The 24,079-nt window shown below is 38.5% G+C and overlaps 1 protein-coding gene across 1 annotated transcript in view; it reads left to right on the top strand.

Moving 5' to 3' along the window:
• Window positions 1-24,079, top strand: part of MOCOS (molybdenum cofactor sulfurase) — a 212,404-nt gene that overhangs the window by 103,756 nt on the left and 84,569 nt on the right. The window contains exon 5 of the mRNA XM_038126791.1: window positions 21,285-21,361. Within this exon, the coding sequence (XP_037982719.1) occupies window positions 21,285-21,361 (77 nt within the window). The remainder of the gene's footprint in view (window positions 1-21,284; window positions 21,362-24,079) is intronic.

Genomic DNA, 24,079 nt, shown 5'->3' with positions numbered 1-24,079 from the left:
TACAGTGTGAATTATGATTCTGCAAGTGTGCATAACAATTACATTATAAATATTTCCTCAGCCATTTGATAAAGACGCAAATTAAGAAAAATAATTGCCATTACAATTACAATTATATATAATTACAGTATATTCAATTTAGTTTATCTCTAACCTCCTCTTGCCATAATGTGTTCATTGTTGAAGAATGAGATTTTAGCTGACTGTGTTGGAAGTAAACATGGATTTTTCTGTCATTTACAATGTATGTTCTTTAAAAGAAGAGTTTTATCACCAGAAAATAATACAGTTTAGGTGGTTCAACTTCAAAGCAGCCTCCTAGATGAAAATTGTGTGTGGGGGGAGTTTACCCTTCATTGAGTTAGAAAAACTGTTCCCTCCTATAAATGCTACTTCCTTAAATACAAATTATTTTTACCTGGGCAAGCATAGTTAATTTGTACTTGTGCAGTAAAAGAGATTCATGGCTGCTGGATTGACTAAATACAGTGGATGCTTTTCCGAAGAAGCAGAGTCTTCCAGAACACTGAGTGAGGACCCATTGTCTCTGAGAGGGAACAGAGACTTACTTAGCATTATGCCCTTATTTAGCATAAATATTAGCCTTAGGCTAATCAGTATGTACCAAGACACCTGAGGAGGAAGAGCAGCTAAGATGTGCCAGCTTGCTTTGTTTGCTAAGAGCAAGTATGTACATACCTGCTGTTCACAAGAGCTGCACCTGCACTGTCTTGCTTTGGAAGGATTCATTTCTGAAAAGAAAAAGAGGATAAGCAACTAGAAAAAAGAGAATGGTTTATTTTTTTCATTTTTTGTCTAGAAATGCTCTGTGGTCCTCCGCTGCTGCTATGTCTGACTCAAATTATATTAGCAAGACCGTGTTACCTGCTCACATGCCTCTCAAATGGTACAGTTTATCTGACAAAAGAGGCTACATACAGCAGTCTGTGTGGTGCTATTGTTGTTTATAATGCATTTATTTGGTATCTTCTTCATGTTGCCTTCAAATAGTCCCTTGATACTTTAAGCATTCCTCGCGTATGTTAAGCAGTCATGTTAATTTGTGCTTTTCAGAGGCTCTGAGACTAAATATTTTCATTTCTCTACTCACTTTAGGGAATTCTTGTCCTTTTCCAGATGACATTCTGTTTTTAGACAGTCACTCTGTGCAGCTTTGTGTCTTAGATGTACACAATACTGATTGCTTGCTCTTCATTATTCAGTCTGCAATCTGCCAGTGTACTGTGACTCTGTAAAGGAGTAATAGCCTATGATTCAGTCTCTTTCTCCCAAGTAACAGGTAACAAGTAAGAGGATGGGAGGAAATGGCCTCAGGTTGCTCCAAGGGAGGTTTAGATTAATAATTGGGAAAAATTTCTTCACTGAAATGGTGGCCAGGCATTGAGATGGGCTGCCCAGGGGAAGTGGTGAATCACCACCCCTGGTAGTGATCAAAAGGCATGTGATGTGACACTTGGGGGTATGTTTTAGTGGTAAACATGGCAGTGCTAGGTTAGCAGTAGGACATGATGATCTTAGAGGTTTTTTTCCAACCTTTATGGTTCCATCATTTTGTGACTAAAAGAAATCATTAGAATTGATTTATGCATATGCTCATCTCTATTTTTCAATTTCCATAAATTTTATGTCGTAATTTAGGATACGTATCCTTGCTGGTTATCATAGATTTTGAAAGTGGACACAGATTTTATTTTCTCCAAACTGTTATGTGTTTAATGTGTTTAATGCCTTTGTTAAACTCTGAAATCCAGCATTGGTCAGTTGGCAGAACAGTAGCTACTCCCAGCATTTGAAAACAGAATCCAAATGCAGCTCCCATTTTAGTATCTCAAAATTGAAACTGCAGCTCTTGTCTGCTTAAGCTCCAGTTCACTTTTGTAAAGCAGGAGAGCAGTATTTATTTTTGGTATGTGTATGGAAAAAGGTCAGTCAGAGCTTCACTAAGATTTGGTTTTAAATAGTGGCTGAGGAAAATGTAAATGAAGATAAGCTTACAGTAGCATTTAGGTTAATGTACATTGCTTGTATTTCATTAGCATCTCTTTATGGGAAAGATGTCTGTGGAAGGACACAAGGTATTGATTTATAACCTGCTCACAGTGGTTAGCACAGAGCTGACCCACCATGCAGAGTGGTGTGAGGTTGCTGGAGGAGCTGAATGGTTGAATGTGTTCCTGAGCTGGTGCTGGTGAGCAATTGTTTGAAAAGTGTCCAGTTTATTCTGGTCAGGATAAACATCGATTACTTACATCTCACAGGTGTATAGGAAAGAAATCTGAAATTACTCAACTCACATTTCTTCACATCAGTGGGTGACCAGCATGATTTAACTTGCTTGGAAACTAAGTGCCATGTATCTGCCCAAAAGCAGGCAAGTCAGGATGACTCCCATAAGTTTAATGAAAAACTTCATTTTTATGTTACTTTTTAAAATAAAAAAATGGCTTCAATCTTTTGGAGGAAAAAGTGCAACAGAGCAGATGGCACCTGTCACACCAAGGGGAAGTGCAAGTTCTCAAGGACAGTGAACTAAGATATAGGCACCAGTATTCCATGAGAACACCTCGTGGTGGCAGCCACCAATGTGTGTCTCTGCCAGTCTCTCCAGAAAATTCCCCAGGCACCTTCTCCCTCTTTGGACGTGGGTGTTATGAGCAGAAAAAGGCATCATGGTGCTTTTTTCTCAACCTACCTGCGCAAAGACTCTTCTTGGTGACATCTACCCGCATGCAGAGGGAGGAAGTAAGGGAAAAAAGAGTCACAAATTCTGATTACAGTCCATGATAAATTTGTCCACAGAACTTGTTGCTGTTAGCAGGAGTCTCATTAGAGCAATTCAAAAGCTCAGAGGCACAACTTAAAATTAGTAGCCAGACTCTCCAGGCCTGTGACCAAGTGCTTCTTAAAAGTGGAATTTTACTAGGATCTCTCTTGCTAATCAATATCCATCTCTGTGGGTAGTCAGTGTTATCTTCAGTTCCATCATAGGCATTTGTTATTATGGTAACAAAAGGTGGTAAAAAATGCTGATTCTTTTTGTATAGCTTAAAATTTTGCAAGTTTTGTTTCGATGATAAATGTGCCTATATCAAACGTTGTACCTCTCAGAAATCTTCCGCTGACCTCACTAATTTATTCTGGTTTTCTCAAAGGAGTCTTTGAAATGGCTCTGGTGAGTTTGAACACCAGAATTTTAATAGATGCTGTGTTGGTTAATTGAACAAATACATTAGTCAAGTTTTATTAAACTTCATGTCTGCAGAGCTGAATTCCAATAACAAATGTAGCTTTAGAAACATTAGCAAATGCAAAATTGCATTAGGTATAATGTTCTTAACTGTGTATTGTCAGATATATCCCTTCCCCCAAAACCATAAAGTATTAGCCTGAAAATAGCCTAAAGAACACTAGTTTGGTAGATACCATAAAAACTAGAGAATATGCTTGCTATGAAAACACAATTATTTTCATAGGCTACAAGTGAAATTTTAGATTTTTTTTGCAGTTCACATATGTCAGCAAGATATTAGTAATATTTATTTCTAGGTTTATACCAAAGCAAGGACGATTTCGATTCTTTTCTACAAGAATGGCAGCACTTTCAGCATTAGGTTTGTTTTCAGAAAAATTTATGGACAACTGTTTTTTTTAAATCAGAGCCCGTAATTGTGTCCCTCAGGTGTGTTTGGGTTTAGGAGGATGACATTACAACATGTTAGTAAATTTTATATACATTGTCATATGTGCACAGAATACTATATGGCACAGTGAGAAACTACTACAAAATAAATAAATTCTGTTGAGAAGTTTGAACTTTATATATGTTTTCAGCATGCTGCAACTTGAAAACAGTATCCCCAAGTGAACTGATTTTCTATGTATGTGTACAAGTTTTCTTAAACTAGACCTTGCATCTAGATTTGGACTGAATGTTGAAACTTTTTCATTTTAGCTATGCTAACTACTAAAATAAGTAACATATTCTTGTTTCCCACCATGTCTGATATTTTCCTGGTAAAAGCATGTAGCAGTTAATTACCTATGTCTAAGGTCATCACAGTCAATATATGTAGAACTACTGCTTTCCTTTTCAATCTGATGTATAGCAGCTCTGTTCTGTGCTGTGATGGGACAGCTCCCTAGGGCAAACTTGCACATTCATTGCCAGTGACAAGATTCACAAACATTCAAGTAAATACACAATGGGGACCCCCTGGCAGTAGAGAATTCTTCGGACCATGTCTGAGGTGAAAAGAAAATTAATGTAGAGCTACAAAGAGGAAAAAAACAAACAAAAACAAACCAACAAAAAAACCCCAACACAACAAACTAGGACAGCTAAGACTTACCTTAAAATACCCTGAGCTGTCTGTCTATGGCATCCAAAGTTATTAATTTTTTCTTTCCCTTCCCCCAGGATCTGAGGTTTCAATCTTTTGTGTGTATGTACACATTGAAAAGAAAGATATTTCTTCAGAAATTTTACCAGAAAGAACAAAGACTGTTTATTCCCTCATATGGTTAAGCTGCCCTATTAATGTCAAATTTTAATTTCATCCTTTGGATTTCTCATTAGCTTTACAACATGTCTAGATTATTTAATTATTATGTTTCAGCTCGTAGATGACATAAGATTTAAGAGCTTTGGCTGGGCTCTAGCAAGTTGTCGCTACATTTTGCCTGAAGCTGCTTTTGTATAAAATAATCTTTCCATAGTTAACATTCAGGATACTCTGCAGAGCATCTTAAGAAGACTTAAATGCTAAATAACTGTCACATAGCAAGCCTTAGTATTATTGCATTAAATTACATTGCAAGCAGTGTGATAAACAACATCATAATACTTTGACACATTCATCATTAATTATAACTGAAATCTAATCTCAACTGGATTTTTTTCAGTAATTATAACCAGTAAAGCAAACATTACCATACACGGGGAAGGGAGGGTGAAGGAAAGAAGTCTTCTGAAGGCATAGCTGATATATCAAAATATTGAATGGGCTGACAGTCTTATTAGGTTTTTATATGGGGTTTTCTACATATATTAAGAGATTAAAAATCTGAAATACATTTGGAATTCATTATGTGAATAATCATTTTGAAGGCAAAACTTTTCAGAGACCTACTGGTTGTGTCATTTTAAGGCGACAAATAACATTCCAGATTTTTGCTGTCTTACATAGAAGACTAACGTTGAACTAAATTTTAAATCAGGGATCCCTTTGACCACCAAACATAGTGTCTGGGTGGTATTTCAGCCTTCATGCTACTAAGTTTCCTGTATTTCCCTAAAAACCATATATTTTATTTTTGAACAGCAACTCTACGTACCTTTTCACTCCAAATTCATCAAATTTATTTTCCACTGCAGAACTTTCTGCCTTTGGGGAGCTCCCATTCTGCTGGTACAAACTCTTTTCCTTTATGCTGGGCAATCTGGGAGTCTGGCAGCAAAGCTGAGGGCAGCAGTGCTTTGTGCTGCTTCGCATTGTTCTGTGGTGCACCACCACCACAGCACCTCATTGGCCCAGTCAGAGCTTGTGGCAACTCAAGAATGAATTTTTTGCTCTCTTTACTGTCTTCTTAAGACTCTGTTTTAGCAAAAGTACTTTATTTCTTGTGTAGTACTGAGCATACTTTTCAAGTGTGATTATACTTTCCTCTGTATTATGAATTCCCTGCATACAAAGCTACCTGCTTTCTACCATTTCCAGTGGTTAGCAAGTCTGAAGAGAAGACATGTACATTTTGTCAACTAGACATACTCTATTTGGAGCAATGTCACCTGGTTCTCCTATTGGATATTTCTATGCACACCAAATATCTTCACTGCCCATTATTTAACAAGCATCAGTTATTTGGCTGCATGTCCCTGAAATATCTATATACTCTATCTGAAAAATCAAACTAATGGAAGAGGAAGTAGGTTCATTTCAGCCCTGCTTAGTCTTTGGTTGTAGATGAACTATGAAAAGGTTTTTTTACAGAAATCAGACCTATTTTTCTCTGGTGGTGGGTACAATTTGGTGAAACTTGCGTGCAAATATTTTCTCTTGTACTTACTGCAACACTGTCGATAGCATTTACAAAAACTCAATATATTTTTGTCCAGGAGAATTATAGACTCATTGAGAGCTGAATTTTGAAAGTGCTTCTATTCATAAGAAGGAATAGATGACTTGCTGTATTGGTGCATGCTGAGTTTTTGAAATGAGTGTTTTATATTACAATGTCACTTTACAATTTTTCTTCCTTGATGAGTCTTTTGTGTCTGGTATGATTGAAGCAGAGAGATTTCCTGTACTCTTAAGTGGAAAAAAACGTTAATGCAGGTGGGTATTTCCACGTTTACTGTGTTAACATCATCTTATAAAATCGTACAGCTGTCAAGATCACCTTTTACTTCTGTGACGATCAATGTAAATAAAATTATCTATTTATTCCTCACCACCATCACCCTCCTTATGGAAGCATAAGGAACTAGTCAATACACCATACTCTCAGGCTAGTGAAAACCAGTAGAATCTGCGCACAAATTTTTAAGAAGATACCCTGTCAGTACGTGCATTTCTTTTGCTCTTGTCTCAGTAGTCTCTTACACAGCTGATGTTGAGCAAGATGGTGTCACCCTAATTGCGTGTCAAATGGAACTGACTTGGTCACAGGAAAATCATCAAGAGGGATGACTCCAGGGTTTTCAGGGGTTCCCAAAGTAACAAACTTGTGCAGTTGTGTTAGTTTCATATGCAGTTTCAGAAAGGGAGTTGTTATTTTGGCATTTTCTTTTTTTTGGATTCTTGGAGGGGGGCAAAAACTTTATGGGTCATGTAATCAACCTATTCATGGTCAAAGACACCCACACTGTATAATCCCCTCTTTATACTGAGCTTGTGTGCAGAATGAGGGGGATGCCTGTGGGACAGGGGAAGGAGGATATGTTGGTTTTGGTTTGGTCCTGCTTCTTATGTTGGGAAATGGTTCTATGATCTCATGTCTTGGATGTTTACAAACTTTCAATTTGCAGTCTGTACTACCTTGTGGTCAGTTTGGTCATTTCACTACATTTTGTAGCTGTTTTTCCTTCCTGGTTTTAACTTCCTGGTTATTACCCACCTTTTCCATCTTTAGATCTACCAAGCAATTCTACTTAGATTTGAATTTTCATACTAAGTGAACCAAACACTTCTCTAAGATGTGCTTTGCTTTTTTCTCTGTTCCCCATATACAACCTGACACAGAAAATCTTCTCAAACCTTTATTAATGGTGTTCTTATTTTTCTGTCTGTAAGTCCTAGAATGTTTTCCTGTTTGTCATCCTGATGGCTGATAGCTGATCTGATAGACTGACAAATCTAATATTTTGGATGACAGTCCTCCAGTTCATGGCAGAAGTTAATGTCAGTAATCCCTAAGTGCATAATAGGGCTTATGCATGATGATGTACTTATCATACATTATAGCATATTATACATTTAATCTCATTTCTGTTTTTAGGGCTTTCAACATTATCTGTTTCCTACTGCACACATTATACAGCCCCATCTCCAGCACTGACAGTCTCCAGATTTCACTTCGGCAGCCCATTTTATTTTCACATTGTCATGGTTTGACGCTGGCCCAATGCCAGTGCCCCCATGAAAACCTATTTTTCCTGGTGTCTGCTGTGAGATGCGATCAGAGACAGAGCAAAGCAGGCCTCCACTTGTAAACAAAGGAAAAAAAACAACTTTATTATCTTACAATTCTAATAAAATGAACACACAGAGCAGAATGGAAACCTCTCAAACATTTTTTCCTCCCCCCATTCAATTTTCACAGAATAACACAAAACTTTAGATCTTTATCCAGTCCATCACCTTTTAGATAATCAACTCAGTCTATCTCCACCCTTCCGACAATCACCTCTCATTTCATCAAGGAGAGAGGAGCCCTCCTTGTGCCACAGATTACCCCTGGAAAACCACACGGCCGAATCCAGCTGTGTTTCCCCGTCACTCAGCAATCACCTTCGTGACTTCTTTCTTCCATGTTCAGTGCTCTCACCACTGCACATGGACCAGAGCTGCTTTTAGGGTTTCTCCTTTTAAGGATGCCTTGCTCAGTTCCAGAAGAGAACGACAGTCTCTCACCTCTTTTCGGGACACCAGTCCCCCCCAATATTTCACCCCCTGGGGCCGAGGGGTCTCACCATCACTTCATCACCTGTCGTCTCCGCTCACATCGCTCCTTTGGCACCGCCTCCCCCTAAAATGTAGTCTCTGTATTACAGGAAAGGTTCTGTCCATGGCTATACAAGAAAAGTCCAGCCAAAAGCCACTCCATCATCTCCTCCACTTAGGATTTCTCAACATCTCTCAGTCGTTCTTCACTTGCACAGCTCTCATCACACTTGCACATTTCCTCTTATCCGTCTCTCTCCTCCCTCGACTCCCGGAGGATCAGCATTTGCCAGGTTTCCATCGTCCCACAGAAGGGTTAAAATCACAGTTTCTGCTCATTTCGAACTCCCACACTAGCTCACCGGGCACTCTTCCCTTGTCGGCCCCCCCTTCTCTTCCTCGGCCAGGCCAGTGCTTATCAAGTTTCAAGATAGCACTGGCACCTCTCTCCTTCTCTCTCTCTCCTGAGGAAGGGGGGCTGCCCGCTGCTTTTCTGAGTTCTTCCACCCTTCCATCTCTGTGGGGAACTCACTCTTGTCCAAACCATCGCCTCTCGTCCTCTGCCCAAGGCTCCGGCCCACCTCCCTCGGCCGCGTGGATTTCCCCTCCCCTGCCCAGCCCGCAGCTGGGCAGGGGAGGTCTGAACTTCTCCTCCGACCGGAACCAAGAGAACGTTCCCCTGGGAGCTCCTCGCTTTTAACCCCTGTGTTCTCAGAGGCGTATCCATATCCTCAATGGTCAAACCAGGTGCCAATATCCACATCTGGGCACCTATTGGTTTGACCACCACCACCTCCCAAAAACTCACTTCCTCTTTTTTTTTTTTTCAAACCACGACACACATTCATACCTTATATGCCAGGATCATGACTGAGACTGCTAAAAGACATATTTGTCCCAAAGCCAGTGCTCAAGGAATTAAATGGGAAACCTTTTCCAAGCATAACAGTACCCCTTTCAGCACAATTGCTTGGCCTACTCTTACACTCTTCTAATATTCTTTGTTCTATAATATTTCGTCATATGACACTAGAGGTAATGTTTTACTGAAATCCAGATAAATTAGTTCTGCATTTTACCTAGAAAAATCTTTACCTAGAAAAATAATGTGCTTTTAAAATGTCAGCCTCTCTGGGATTTATTTTCCATTGGCACAATCCATGATACATTTCAACATGCTTTTATTTACTCATTTAATTGTGCTTTCATTCAGAACTTGGTTTCAGAACGTACATAACACTGAGTTCAAGCTAACAGATGTGTTGTTCCCCAGATAACTCTGTTTCCCTTTCTTCAGTAGAAATACTGTGTTTTCTGGTTGCCATTCTTGGTTTGAAAAATTTGCTTACTGGCCTGTGTTGTCTTAGGGACTTTTTCATGCCGATTTCTTACAATTCTGGGACATAGTTCATCTGTCTGCCTGTGTTCAACTACATTAAAACCTTTGAAATGAGTTTCCACACCAGTTGCAATAACTTCAGTTTTAAAACTTTCCGCACACTTTCAGCCATGAGTCACCCTCTTCTGACCTGTTTTTCATCAGTCCTTCTTAAAATATGAGTCCAAGTACTCAGGTAGTTTTCAGACTTTTCCACCAGCTCTTTGCTTCTTGAATAATAATCATAATCATTTTCCTTTTCTTTTTATTTATATTCCTCTTTAAAAATATATTTGTATATTATTATATATCCCTAATATTTTCCATTGTTTGTATATAAAGAATAGTTCACTGTACAGTTAGATTTGTTTTGTCAGGGCTTGGCTCCTGGGAATTCTCACTTTATCCTTGTCCTTTCTGTCTTTCCAACAGTAGCTTCCTTCCCTGAGTAGCGCCTTTTCTGATTTCATGTCATCATTAATAAGAAGTACTAACATTTCTCATTAGAGGGAGGTTTTTTTAGTGCAGGTTATTACTGGAGGCTTTCTCTAAAAGTTCATTTTCTTTATTTCTTTCATACTTTTGGGATGCAAATTTCATCTATTTTTTTAACCTCAACTTCAAGTCACTTTAAGTCTCCTCTTTATCTAAGTATTTGATGATTTCAGTTCCATTTTTGTGGCCAAGTAGCTTCATTAATGTCTCATTTTGCCCCAGTCATATTTCAAATCTCATTTGAGGTTGTTTATCCATCTGTGACACATAAACTTGTAATTCCTCTGACCAGGGTTTCAATAAATCAAACTCTCCTGTTGTGTATTGTATAACTGTTTGTAAAAGCCATTTTTCAGGTAATTATTTTATTTGTAGAGGGCTTTGTTTGGCTTTGGCTCTTATATTAAGCAATAATTGAACCCAACCATTTCTGTTTTCTTGGTTTTGCTTGAAGAAAAATTATTTTATTTCTCTGAGAGTGATAGAAAAGTATCTGTACATAGTACCTACATAGCTACATAGCCTATAGCAGAATCTTAGCAATTAGTCATTCTTGTTTTGAACATCTCACCAAAGGCATTTCAATTCAAAACATTTCAATTTTCATCATCACTGTCTCTCCTATATTTATCTGTATTTTCTTTAGCATGATTTCTATTTGTGATTGTTTTTCTACCACATACCAATAAGGCAGTGTCCTAGAGTGGCTCTAATCCCTCCATTTTGTAGCCCATGTACTTAGTCTTCGCATATAAACATCTCTGCTTTTTTTACCCACTCATTATCCTGTTTTCTATTTGGGTGATAACTGGGATGATATTGCTTACACAGCATATGCTTCTATGAATATTAAGTTTTTTGTTTCTCTATTGATGCACACACTCCTTACCCTCTGCTGTTCCTTTACCCTGTTGTTTCCTCAGCTACATGACTCATGCTCTTTTCTGTCAAAGTCAGAGACAGGAGTCATCTCCCTGGGCTCCCTTCTTCAAGCATCAGCAATGCCTGGTAACATACCAGAATTTTCCTGACTTCTTGAAGGAATTGTTGGTTTGGATGATCCTTTCTTCTGGATTAGAATGACTGGAGGATTTCCAGAACGTCCTCCAGTTACTGACCTTATCAATGCAGGTCCAGAACAACTTTGATTCTATGAGAAGATGAAATTCCGGGGGTCTCCATCACTGTGCTCCTGTTGAAGGAGTGGCAGTTGCATGGAAAGAGTTCTTGGCTTTCTGCAGTATAGGCTGCAAACTGCTTAAAACAGAAATTAGGAGTACTTGCTAATTCAGTATCACTACTGTGAATTCAATTTTCTGGAAATTTGGTACCTCCCAAAATCCAGTCCATGCTTGGAAAATCAGTTAGAGTTGGTCCTTGAAAAGAAAAGTTGCTTACTTCAACTTCCCAGCCTTCATCACTGAGGTACTACCTGTTGACCTCACAAGGCAGCATGAAGTATTAGGAAGCCTCACAACAATGCTGAAAAATAAAAAAGCATTGGAAGAAATCTGCATAATATAGTCCCAAGGTGGAAAAATAGCTTGCAGTAAACCAGGTAGTTACCAGGATGCATCTGATTTGGTGTAGCAGACCTTGCTATACAATTTTTAAATTTTTTTTCAAGCCTGAAAGAAGTGCAGAAGCAGTAAGGGTATTTTCTTGTGAAAGTCTTAGTTGACTGTGTCCCTTAGGCATAATAAGGCTACTCATATACCTTAGAATGTTTTATTAGCTAAAGTTTTCCTTGTATTTGTCTTGTCCCATTCTTCTTTGATGATTTTACTGTTACCACAAAGGTCTCAAAATGCAAACTAGCTAATAAGACCTTATTCTGAACCTAAGCTGTTTCATAGCAGTAATTTAATAATGCCAGTTCTGTCAAGCTGCCAGCCTTTCTGGATACACAGTGTTGTTTCTACATATGTCATGCATTAAACTGAATTTAGCTGATTAGTGCTCATTTGTTAGTACTTGTAGTTGGTGTATGCCACCAACTACAATAATTTCACATACATGCATGTTCACATCAGAAGTAAAAGACAAAAACACTGATAACATTATATTCTTGCTGACACCTATGAAATATTCAGCACGTTCATGAAAGCTTCTGAAATCCACTTAACTCATTCCATTTTATAAAAAAAAAATTATTTCCTGCTTGTACTTTATCTGAGTTAGTCTAGTACCTCCAAGTCCACCACTGAACCGTATCACTCCGTGCCACATCTAGACAGCTTCTAAATACCAGGGTTGGTGACTCTACCACTTTCCTGAGCAGCCTGTCCCAAAGCTTGACAACCCATTCCGTGAAGAGATTTTTCCTAATACCCAATCGAAACCTCCCATTGTTCAACCTGAGGCTATTTCCTCTTGTCCTATCGTTTGTTACTTGGGAGAAGAGACTGACCCCCACCTGGCCACAACCTCCTTTCAGATAAGCTGTAAAGAGCAGTAGGGTTCCCCCAAAACCTCCTTTTCTCCAAGCTAAACAATCCCTGCTCCCCCCCATTTTCCACTGGGCAGCTTTCCAGCCACTCTGCCCCCAGCCTGTAGCACTGCCTGGGTTTTTTTGCGACCTAAACACAGGATTCAGTGTTTCACCCTGTTAAATCTTGTACAATTGGCCTGTCCAGATCCCTCACGTTCATGAGCACGCATTAGGCCTCTGTCTTACAGACAGTAACAACGTTCGAAGTTCTTTAAGTTAGTTTTTGGGTTGCCAAAAAGACAAGCACATCTTTCCCAAATGGTGGCTCAACACAGAGTGATTTAACGTGACGGTCCTAATTCACAACTCCCAATTTATTCTGCTAATCTTGGGTATACATTGCCTCTGAAAATTACCTCTGGAAAGAATTTTTTTTCTAGAAAAAGAAACTCTTTGGATGACATCAGAGAAGTCTTTTCACACACCCACCCACCCATACATGTTACCAATAAGCAAGGCTTTATAAAGCTTTACTTATCAGTAACACACCCCCCAACTGAGAAAATAAAATGCTCAGAAGTTTTGCTGAATTCACTTTTATCTGTAGCAGAAATAAAGTTCATGCATCACAGCAGCCCCTTCTTTGAGGCACAGACCTTTGTATAGAACGAAGACCACCCATTGGAAAGCACTCATAGGGATTTTTCTCTATTATCTGAAGATAAGTTACTGCTAACCTTATCCAAGGTCTCTGCTCTGGGCCTGTCTCACTGGCACTCACAATTACACAGTCGTATTTTTAGGTGTAGGTTTTTAAGACTGAATTCATGTTCAAGTGGATCCCTTTTTGTCTGCCAGTTTTTAAACTGATACTTCAATTTAAATCTTTAGCAGTTAATTACAAAGTTATTCTTTATCCCAAATGTACCTGTTTAAGGATGAGAGATTACATCTCAATCTTCATGAGGAAATAAACAAATCTGTTTATACTGAACACAGAAAAACTATTACAGCTGCTCAGATTCTTGCCTATGAAAAATTTACTTCCAGAATGGCTTTCATCCTTTCCTACCTCCTAAGGAGAAAATCAAAGAAGGGGCTTTGAATTTTTATTAATGATTCATTACTCATAGCTGATCAGTGAACAGTTTATGCAAATACACTTTGCAAATTGCTCACTTTAACTATTACTTGGGGTTATATGTGGATATTACTTTCCCATGGGAAGCAGAGGTGTGAACATTTGGATTATTGATATATAATCATGAGAGTATAATGCACATCAAATGTTAAATACTCAGACAGATACAGAAATCATTTGCAATACGCCTGCTCACACTGAATTGCACCTTAATGGGGTTCTTGTTGACATTAATAAGTTACAAGTCAAGATGAATGAGTATAAATTGCTAGCTAACAAGCTGATAGTTGAACATATTATTCTTTGAGGGTAGTTAACCAGCAAGCCTCATGTTCCTAAAGACTTAAATTTAATATACCTCAAGGAAATATTCCTTTGTATAATGGAATTTAGAAGAGAAAGATTATTTTTGTTTCTCCCCATCTGCCACAGCAATGCAATGAAAATATATTGGCCCATTTTGTGAACTTGGAAGGGAACTTTTGGCCTGTGACATGCAGTGCATTGGTTGATTTGTGAACAATGACTTCTAGTGGGGGAAAAGAAAGTAGTTTTGTCATTATTTTACTTTGGAGGGTTCTTGTAGGGGGTGGTGGGGGGAGTATGTTATCCCTGAGATATAATTTATTCATTGTTTCAGAGCTCTGAGGAGCTGATAATCTACAAAATCACAGTGTGTCGCTCAGACCAATTTGAGTAACAGGCTTAAGGATTGCTAATCTTTTCAGTGCAAATGGGGAAGATTTTTCTAGATGTATATAGTGAGCAAAGTTACCAGCTAGGGGTTTATCAAATTGTTCATAATGGAGAGATGCACAGAGACATGTGAAAAATAAAAATGGATTGATTTATTAATTCAATTTTCTCCTCCACAAGTGGCTGGTTTTAGGGCACTGGATCTCCTTTCATTGAATGAGAAAAAATCACTGTTCATGATTGTGTAATGTGCCACTAACAGAGGTAAAAAGGAGTTGCTGAAGTGGTGAGATAGATGTATTATTCAGAGGTCTAACATTTATTACTGTCCTCCTACCATTTAAATTCTTGGTTTTCTGTAGTATGCTCCTGTGCAGGCAGCTACACAAATGTTACATAATTATAAAAGAATGGTTTAATGGTAGCATATGTGTCTGTAACAACAGGCTACCTCCTAATTTTATTTACTTGCTTCAATGGCATTCACTGTGTGAAACAAAGTGAATGCCAGTGAAGCAACAAATATTTAGTAAAAATTGAGTGTATACCTGAGGGTAGTCATCTGTGGATCATATCATGTTCCAAAGATTTTACTAGTAGAGGATCAAAAAGCCCACAGACAAATGCTGGGTCTTGGGAGATGCTGCCTTAAAGTTCAGCTCTTGGTGTTAATGTGCCCAGGATTTCCCCCGGTTAAGAAAGTGACTAATGCAGTCAATTAGCAAATTGCTAAAAATGAAGAGTAGAGTATCACCTGTGGGAGACAAAGCCAGGCAAAGGGAAACCTGTCCTCTGGAGACACACAAATACTCTGGAAAAGTACCTGAGAACTTTGTCTCAGGAGGAGTTGATAAAAGTTCTAAAGAGCAGAGCAGGGCCCTAAAGGTTTTGTAGCCTAGTAATGATATATTTTTTATTAAAGAAAAACAAAACAAATTTAGGTCCTTCTGCAAATGTTGGGTTTTGATGTTAGAAAACAGTGAGACCAATTAAAATCTGTTCCCCAGCTAATATCAGAGATGGCAATTACTAACCTAAGAAAATGAATATGACTGAAAACAGTCTGTTCCTACAGCCATGAGCTTCTTACTGTATACCCTTGGTGCTGTTGTATTTCCAGAAAATGTCACTTTAGAATAAACATGAAAATATATAAAACATAAAGATGTAATTTGCTGGGACAGATGTTTCATGTAGTGGTGATAGAGAATATCTCTAAGAGCTGAAAAATAGCATCTGAATGAGCTACTTTTAAATGCATACCAAGAACCTCTCTGTATTGTTCTATTTTTTAATTAGATGAAAATAAATGAATTGAAAAGATGAAAGGAACTCACGTAACATCTCACTTCAAAGGGCAGCTCCACTCTTGAGGAGTGTTTAAAAAAAAGAGAAAAAAAAGAAAGAAAAGCAGCTTATTCAAGAAATATGCATTCTCTGTGGATTTGGTTTCCCTTTTACCTGCTTTAGAAACTTGGGAATGACTTCTGTTCATTTGAACTGAATGGAGTCATTACCCCAGTGTAAGGGAGAGTGGCAGCTGGCTGACAGTGATGTTCCTGACAGTGATGTTCCCCCTGTGCTCCTTCGTTGCACTTTGCATTGACTCAGCAATGCTCTCAAATGAGCAGGATTATTTTTGACCTTGTGATGGGATTTTTATCAAAGTTTCAGTGCTTTGGCCTGTGTTCTGGATAGGAACTGCACATATGGAAATGTTCCTTAGCTGCCTCCCAAGGCGAGAACTAGACCACCTACCAAGTGTATACATCAGTGTGTGCAGCCTGGGAAACAGACAGGAGGAACTGGAACTCTATGCCCAGTCAGAAAGTTATGATGTCGTAGGAATAACTTAAACATGGTGGGACAACTGGCATGAGCAGAGGATTGTAATAGATAGTTAAAGGCTCTTTCATAAAGACAGGCAGGGAGGAAGAGGAGGAGGAGTCACACTCTAAGTTAAAGAGAGCCTTGAATGGACAGAAGTCAAGTACAGTGATTATGGAAGCCTTATCTAATGCCTCTGGCTCAAGATCACAGGGGTCATCTCCAAGGCAGTAAGGCCAACAAAGCAATATTTGGGTCACCTAAGCGAGCTTCAAATCACCGAGAACCCTGTTCTTATGGGCGATTTCAACACCCTAAACATTTACTGGAAGAGCAAACAATAGCTGACATATCATTTATCAAGTTTTGGATATGTGTGAAGAACCACTTCTTTATACATATGTTAGCTGTGCCTGCCAGGAAAGGGGCACTGCTGGATTTGCTACACTCAAACCAAGAAAAACTGCTTTCATTTATATCTTGGTTAGCAATGGTTTTGTGATCACAATATTGTGGAGTTTGGGATCTTGCTGAGCATGCTGAAGGTGACTAGTTAGACAAGTGGTTCAGATTTTAGAAGGGAAACCTTATCACCATATTCCAGTATTTAAAGGGTGGCAATAAAGAAGATGGAAAGTCCCTTTTATTCAAGGAATCACATGGGAAATACGGGGGGTAATGGGTACAAGTTACTCCTGAGGAGATTTTGACTGGACATTCCCAATGAAAACAATCAGCCATTGGAATAATCTCCTCAGGGAAGTGGTGGATTCCCCAACATTGCACACTTTTAAGATTTAGCTGCACAAAATGTGCCATCTTGTCTAGACCATTCTTTTGCAAAGAAAGGTTGGACCAGATGATTCTTAAGGTTCCCTCTAACATGGTATTCTCTGAATCTGTGATTCTATGCACAGGTAGAATGTCTTTACATCTGAATTTACTTTATCTGCACAAATGAATTGAAAAAAGCCCAAAACCAAAAAAAGCTCTCAAACAACTCAATCACTCATTTGCCTGCTAAACAAGTCAGCATTTCCAATCTGGAAGCAGATGCTTCCACCCCAAACACCTAAAAGCCAACCCTTGTATACTTTTTATATGCAGAATAGCATATATTATGAAAGATATTTCACCACCTCAGCATAGGTTGATTTGTCTAGAGGGAATTTCTGAAGTCTTAAGTCAGTGCTGTACAACTCCAAGGTAATATTTTTGCCTTCCTACAAATTTCCTCTAAGTCCTATTTTTAAACATGAAGGGGGTTTTTTAGCCCTTCAGCACTTTATTTCTAATCACATCTGTCCAGGCCAAAATTCTTGTAGTTATATTTCTGCGTAAAGGTGACCTGGCTAAGGGCAGGATGAATTCCAACTGCCCAAGATGCCACAGTTTCCTTCTGTGTTTCAGTTGCCCTGAAGTGTGGGATGGTGACTTTAGAAAGTAGCATTTATATGCAGAACTGTAACAGAGAAGTGTCATAACAACCAGCTGAATAAAGATTCAAAGACTAGCTCATCTCCATCCCTAGGAAGATTCGAAAGGTAGGACTGTTCACTGTAAAGCAATACTTTTCTCTTGTGACTCAAAAATCTTTGCTCCTAAAAGCAGAGTTTTTGTGGGACTTGGAAAGGGAGAGCAGCTCATCAGCTTCATAACTCCTGGACAGATGTTAGGCACGCTGCTCTGTTCTTTGTTATGCCACGAGTTGCTTAGTCAGTTTGTCAGATAGCAATTGGATGTGAAATGCTATTAGTGCTTCACAAACACAATCAGCTAAGCAACTGAGCTCATCCCAGACGTGATTAAGTGAGATCAATTATAATAACAACTAGATAAGAGAGGTAAGCTTCTTGTTCCTTGGGTTGGTATTCCACAGTATTAGCCTTTGTAAGTATCCTTTATACATCATCAGCTGCAAAATCTTGATTACTTCAGGAAATGGCTTCTAGACCAGCATTCAAATGAACTTCATCCTGAACTGATTATTCTAACACTGCAACTGCCACTGAGTGGGGAAACAGTTTATTTGAAGCATCAATTGCACCAAACAGAAAAATAGCCATTGAAGCCAATGTTTTGCAATCCAAGGAGCATGTTTCCTCTCAATCTTAAATACGGTCAAATATTCTGAGGGAGAGCTCTTTGTGTCCCAAGAAGGGAACAGCTGCCCTTCATAGCATCATGTTTTGTCATGGCACTACTGCTATAGCACTTAGAACTTAATGTGCTAAATATCAGAATTGATACATTATTCCTGAAAATTTTGACATGAAGCTGAAAACCAGGCATTCACTAAATCTGAAAGATACATGAGAGTCAAGTGCACTGGAAGTAATGTAAATATACGTATTACAGGAATAACATACTCATGCTTTGTTAATCAGTACAGGGAGGCTGGTAATGTAGGAATAGAGAGGGCCATATGAAGAAATAAAATAGAAGAAAGAAATGTTGCAAAATAGTCCATGTCTAAATTGTGGAAAGAGAGACTTGCCCATATCTTTGTGCAGATATTTTTAGCATTATTTTAATTTCTTTTGTGGCTTCTGGTTCTTGCCGTAGAGCTCCCAGGAGATTTTTTTTTTTTTTTTGTGATACAGAACGACTAAATGCAGGTTGCATATCATGCCACAATTGGCCTGTTCTGGAGCATAAGGTTTGACCAAAAGCCCACAACTCTGTTTACTTGCTTTCTTTTCTTTTTTGGTTTGTTTTTTTTTTTTTTTTTTTTTTTTTTGTAATTTGAGAGAAGATTCCTAAGGTCTGAATTATTTTCATAGAAATATTTGAGATCTTTGAAGAGTGACATGGTCCATGCATACCTCCTATTGTGTAGCATTGGATGTACTGCAGTTGTCTGCTTAGTTAATAATCAAATCTGATAAACACAAATACAATTGTTGCCTCCCCTTTTGCTATGGGTACAACTCAGATGTCTTTGACAATCTCAGCTGGCACCTTTGATGCCCTTTCAAGTGCTTGTCTACAGTTTTATCACTATGATAGTGATAAAATTGTTGAGGATTGTGAGGTCTCCTTGATGGGCTCAGTGCCAGTGTCTCTGCTCAGGTACAATTCCCAGTGTTCTGTTTGCTTTGCTGGCCACTGTGAGTAACTGAGCAGAGCAGGTCTGTTCCCCTTCATGGATCCTCTCTGTAATCTCTCCTTGGCAGACACATGGAACCACTGTGACCTTTTCAGCAGCCAGTGCAAAAGGTTTCTATACTGAATTCCAAACAACTGTTAGCCTCTGCCTTATCTTTTCTTCCTCATCCTCCCACATTTTTTATGGCTTTTTTGATAGAGTAATGCTTCCCTCAGATACTGGTCCATGGGTCTCTGTGGTGATATTCCTGGTGTTAGGTCTCTTTCAAATCACAAATGGCCATTTTACATTTCATCACTGACAACCAGCAAGATTTCTTCTCTAAAGTTCAAGATCAATTATTAATAATTAGTAGGGAAGATTCAGACATTTCTAGGATGGATTCTTTGGCCTATGTTATATTAAAATATATGAACATAAGTGCTCTCTTTTGGACCATTCATCCTTGTAGCAGTGCACCACTTTTATCACATGGTTTACAATTATTTGCTGCCTCTATCTTCTTTCGTTGCAGCAGAACGTATTATCATATATAGACAATACTCTTGCATTTTTCTTTTATGTGGCCCTTTACCAAAGATTTTTGGAAGGTTAATATGTTCTTTACCTGCTGCTGTCACTTGCAGTGTTGAAAATATTTGATAACTATAGAAAAATAAAATAGGAAGTAAGAAAAGTTATGATAGAACTGAGAGCTATTATGTTATTCTATTGATGTTTATTTTATTAAAGAAAAAACATTTGATATATGACATTTTTAAACTTTGAGCATTTTCACAAGACATACTTAATTGTGGCACCAAAAGCTTTTAGCATGCATTATGAAGAATTATGCACCCAGGAAAAAAAATGTAATCCCCTATTTTCTGGTCAAAAACGTGTATTTAAAGTATTTTTGCCCAAGAGTGTGTGTCTTATGTTCCACATTGTCCACTAATTCTTCAATGTAGATAAATATAATATGATCATTCTGAGAAAGATCCAGGGAGCACCAGGTCCCTCTGGAGGTCTCATCCTCATGGTTGGAGTTTAATTTTAAACCAGAAGCATGAGATTTGGGGTGGGTTCATTTCCAGCAGTAACTGTTACAGTTTTGGGCATAGCTCCTTCCTGAGAGACTTGTTGTGACCCCAGGTTCAGCCGTGCAGACTATTGAGTTCTGTAAAGTTCTGACTTCATCAGTTGCATTATTCTGCATTCTTCTTTGTGGTGAAGCAAAATGAATGATTTCTCTTTAAAACTTCTTGTGGACTTTGTGTGGTGCGCACAAAGCCTAAATGAAACATTTTGATGTTTCCCTGGTGTCCCTTCTGGTCCCTTGAATACTTTTGTGCATCAATTCCTGAGTACATTCTCACCTTGGAGCTTCACTTTCTCCTCTTGGACTGTGGGAATGGCTGCAGTAGTTCATAAAATCCAGTGGTTTTGCTTCTATTTGGTGTTTCCTTTAAAAGATGATCGTAGGGGATGCACCCCTACCCCCATTTTTATATAATGCTCTTGTTGCAGGTCAGTTAAAAATTAATTTCCAGGAGAAGCACACAGATGGAGATTTGTTAGTGATCTCTTTGTCTGATTCCTCTTTGTACCAGATTCCTGGAGCCTTCTAACTCAACTGTGTTAGGTGTAATTACATTGGGGGGTGGGGGGCTGGCCACAAGTCCCCACCTGTCTTCTCACCTATTCCCTAAATTCTCAGAAGGTAATGTAGGGTTGTGACATTAGCTCATGACACATAACTGTTTACCATTACTTTAATGTAGGTTTGTACATAGTTACTCTATGTAGGAAAAATTTGTATTTTTCTATGTGCAAACAACTGTTTATGTGACCTCTGTTGCTTTGAAGAACATATTTTTCCGCCACAGGACAGTACAAGACTGGGAGATGAATCCCTAAGGGAGGAATTCCCACTCTGCAAATTAGATTCACTGAATATAAAAATAGTAACTCTTAAAATAGAGTTAAAATCAATACCATAGCTGCATGTTGTATTTACTGTGCTCATTTATTCCATTCTTTAGGTTTGAAGATGGTACAGTCTCTTTTCTTGATATCATTGCTCTGAAACATGGATTTGATGTTCTGGAAAAACTCACAGGTCAGTTAATATAACTAATACTGAAGACTGCAGTTCCAGATTTATACTCAGGGCACAGGTCTGATCATATTTCTTATGGCTGTAGCTTAATTTTCCTTTCTAGTTTTACTATGTTCATCATTGTGAAGATGAGACTCAAGTGTAACTGGTTTATTCACATGCTCCCTATTGGATTACTATGGCCTGGTTTGAAAGAAAAAAAAAAGGATCCAGACTGTTCTGAATAGGCAAGATTTGAGTGCATCTCATCTGCCTCACACTCACAAAGATGCAATAGGAAAGTAACACTACAAAGTAGTTGAGTGACTCACACTGTTTGAGTCAACCTTTGCAGCCCTTGACGTGGAGCTAACGCTGAAGTCCCAAATAACGCTTCAACTGATCTTCAAGCCAGAACCTGCATGTGTAGGGTGATACTCATGTACCCTGAGAAGGCACATTCTCTCTGGGATAGACTGCTGCTTGTCTGGCTCAGCACCCCAAAAGTACAATCTCTCTGTCTTTGCTGCCATGGGTCAGGGACTCTCCTGAACAGGCCAGGAGGTGACACCATGCACCATGGGCTGTGTAGATATACCATGGCATGTTTCCACATGTAGAATGTGCCAGGTTAACAAAGGATGTTCCTGAAATGGGTTTCTTGATCAGGTACGTGTATTACTTAATGCGTAATGCCTGAACCTCCCTTCTCCAGTGCACTCTTCGATTTCCTATATAAAGTCATAAAGTACATCATGATGTAAAAGATGCCTGAGTCCAGAGAGACATTGCCTATGTACTTTTCAGGTTAGTGTAATTTCAGCTAGTGTCTGTGGAGGTTTATTGTCATGATTTATTTGAAGGATTCTGATTTCTTCTTCCTCCCAGTGCAAGGCTTCTGTGAGGAGTATTCTGTTAGAAGCTTCAGGTCTAGTTCATGTGGAAATCAATAGCAGTTTTCATCCACATCAATAGTCTGACTAAGCCCAACAAGTAAGGATGTTTTATTTTATGTTGCTCAACATGGAGACCAGAGATCAGTAACCAGCCTTTAGTATAAGTTCTTGTAGTACAGAATGCTTCTCAAAAATGTGCAATCTTAAAAAAAAAATTCACTTGTAAAGAGGGCTTTGGTTTAATGTGTAGGGACATTGCTTGCCATGAATGTGAGATTTTATGATAGCACCTCCTCTGTTGCATTTCTCGTCCATCTTAACCTGCTATTGGTGCCTATTTTAGATAAACAATTGAAAAATCTCTTAATACTAGACTGAGGGGAGCACTCATCCCTTAATCTGAATAAAGTGCGTATCAGTGGATGACACAGTAGAAGAGAGGCATGAAAAAATAGTGTTGAGATCTTTCAGTTGTCAAAAATATGAACTGGCTCAAATTTTCATACTTAAAATTCTTTCATAAAGAATGAAAATCGAAAATTTAGGAATATTTATATTTTAAAAATTAAAAAAAATTTCTTCCAACAGTGCTAAAATGTAGAAAGTAGGGAAAACATCAACTGAAAGAGCAAACAAGAAGAAACCTATATTGGAGAGGAGAAAATTGAAAAATTAAATAAAAATGGTTTTGACAAATACTGTAGTTTTAAAACTTCAGCACTGCTGGTATAGTCTAGGTACTTTAGTAGTCTCTAGTCAAATTCTGGAGTGCCACATTCAGAAGTGGAAGTGCCAGCACTGCCTCCTTACAGATATAAGAGATTGGAGAAATCCATAGTGAAAGAAAAAATGGAATTCTGTAAAGGATTTTAATCACCACATGACCCAAGAATTTTCTGCAAAGTTGGGCTAGTCCTAGACCATTTTGCATGACCAAAGATGAATTGAGCCTTTGTTCCAAATAAGTAGGAACTTGCAACATGTTCATGTTAAAACCTTTGTGATTATGCTTACATGTATGTGTGCATGAAAGTAGAAAAATTTCCATGTGATGTGTTTTTGTTAATTAGAATTTAATCATACAGAAGGGAAATGAAACAAGCCACACAAAGGCGATAGTAGAACGTAGCCCAACTACAGTCATGTTTGTATTTTTTCCGTCATAAAATGCATTTTTATGTGTCAACTTTTCAAAGCTGATGTGAAGGATGGCTCAGCCATATCAGGTCTCTTGGCTCTTCTGTGCTGGCTGTGGGACAAAGGTTTTGAGGGCCCTGCTCTTCAATTTGTGTAGGCATTGAATGTTCCTGGCACAATTGATGCAACAAGAGATTCAGGGATTTGCAGTTGCCATTTCCTCTCACCATCCTTTTCTCCCCTGAATATCATTGACAACATGGTGTTTTGCAGATTATTTAATTTCTGTCAAAGGCACAGTGTTCCTTTTGAACAGAGATTATTAGCACTTGGGTGTATACAACAAAGCCGTTGCATGCTGTAGAAGCACTTCATAATCCAGAAGGACTGCAGATTTGTTTTAAGCCTCTTTATGCATATTTCTTCCACTTCAACTGTCAGAGTTTTCAGTGGCAAAATGCACTGTCAGATGTGAATCACTTTTGAATCTCACTTTGCTGTAGCTACTGGAGCACTTGCTTTGCACTCTCCAAACACAAACAGTGATTCTCATTCTGGGTTGGAAGTAGCCTAGAGTAGAAACAAGCCAAATAAACAAAGTGTTGTTGTTATTAATTGTGTCCTAATGTGTAATAAAAGCACTGTTGAAGTTCTTTGGGGATGTGCTCTAGCTGGATTATTCTGGTGTAATTATTGAAGATAGGGA

The sequence above is a fragment of the Motacilla alba genome, chromosome 2, assembly GCF_015832195.1.
Source record: "Motacilla alba alba isolate MOTALB_02 chromosome 2, Motacilla_alba_V1.0_pri, whole genome shotgun sequence".
NCBI classification, from domain to species: Eukaryota; Metazoa; Chordata; class Aves; order Passeriformes; family Motacillidae; genus Motacilla; species Motacilla alba.
The sequence above is the reverse complement of the archived record's forward strand: the minus strand, read 5'-3'. Positions and strand labels throughout refer to the sequence as shown.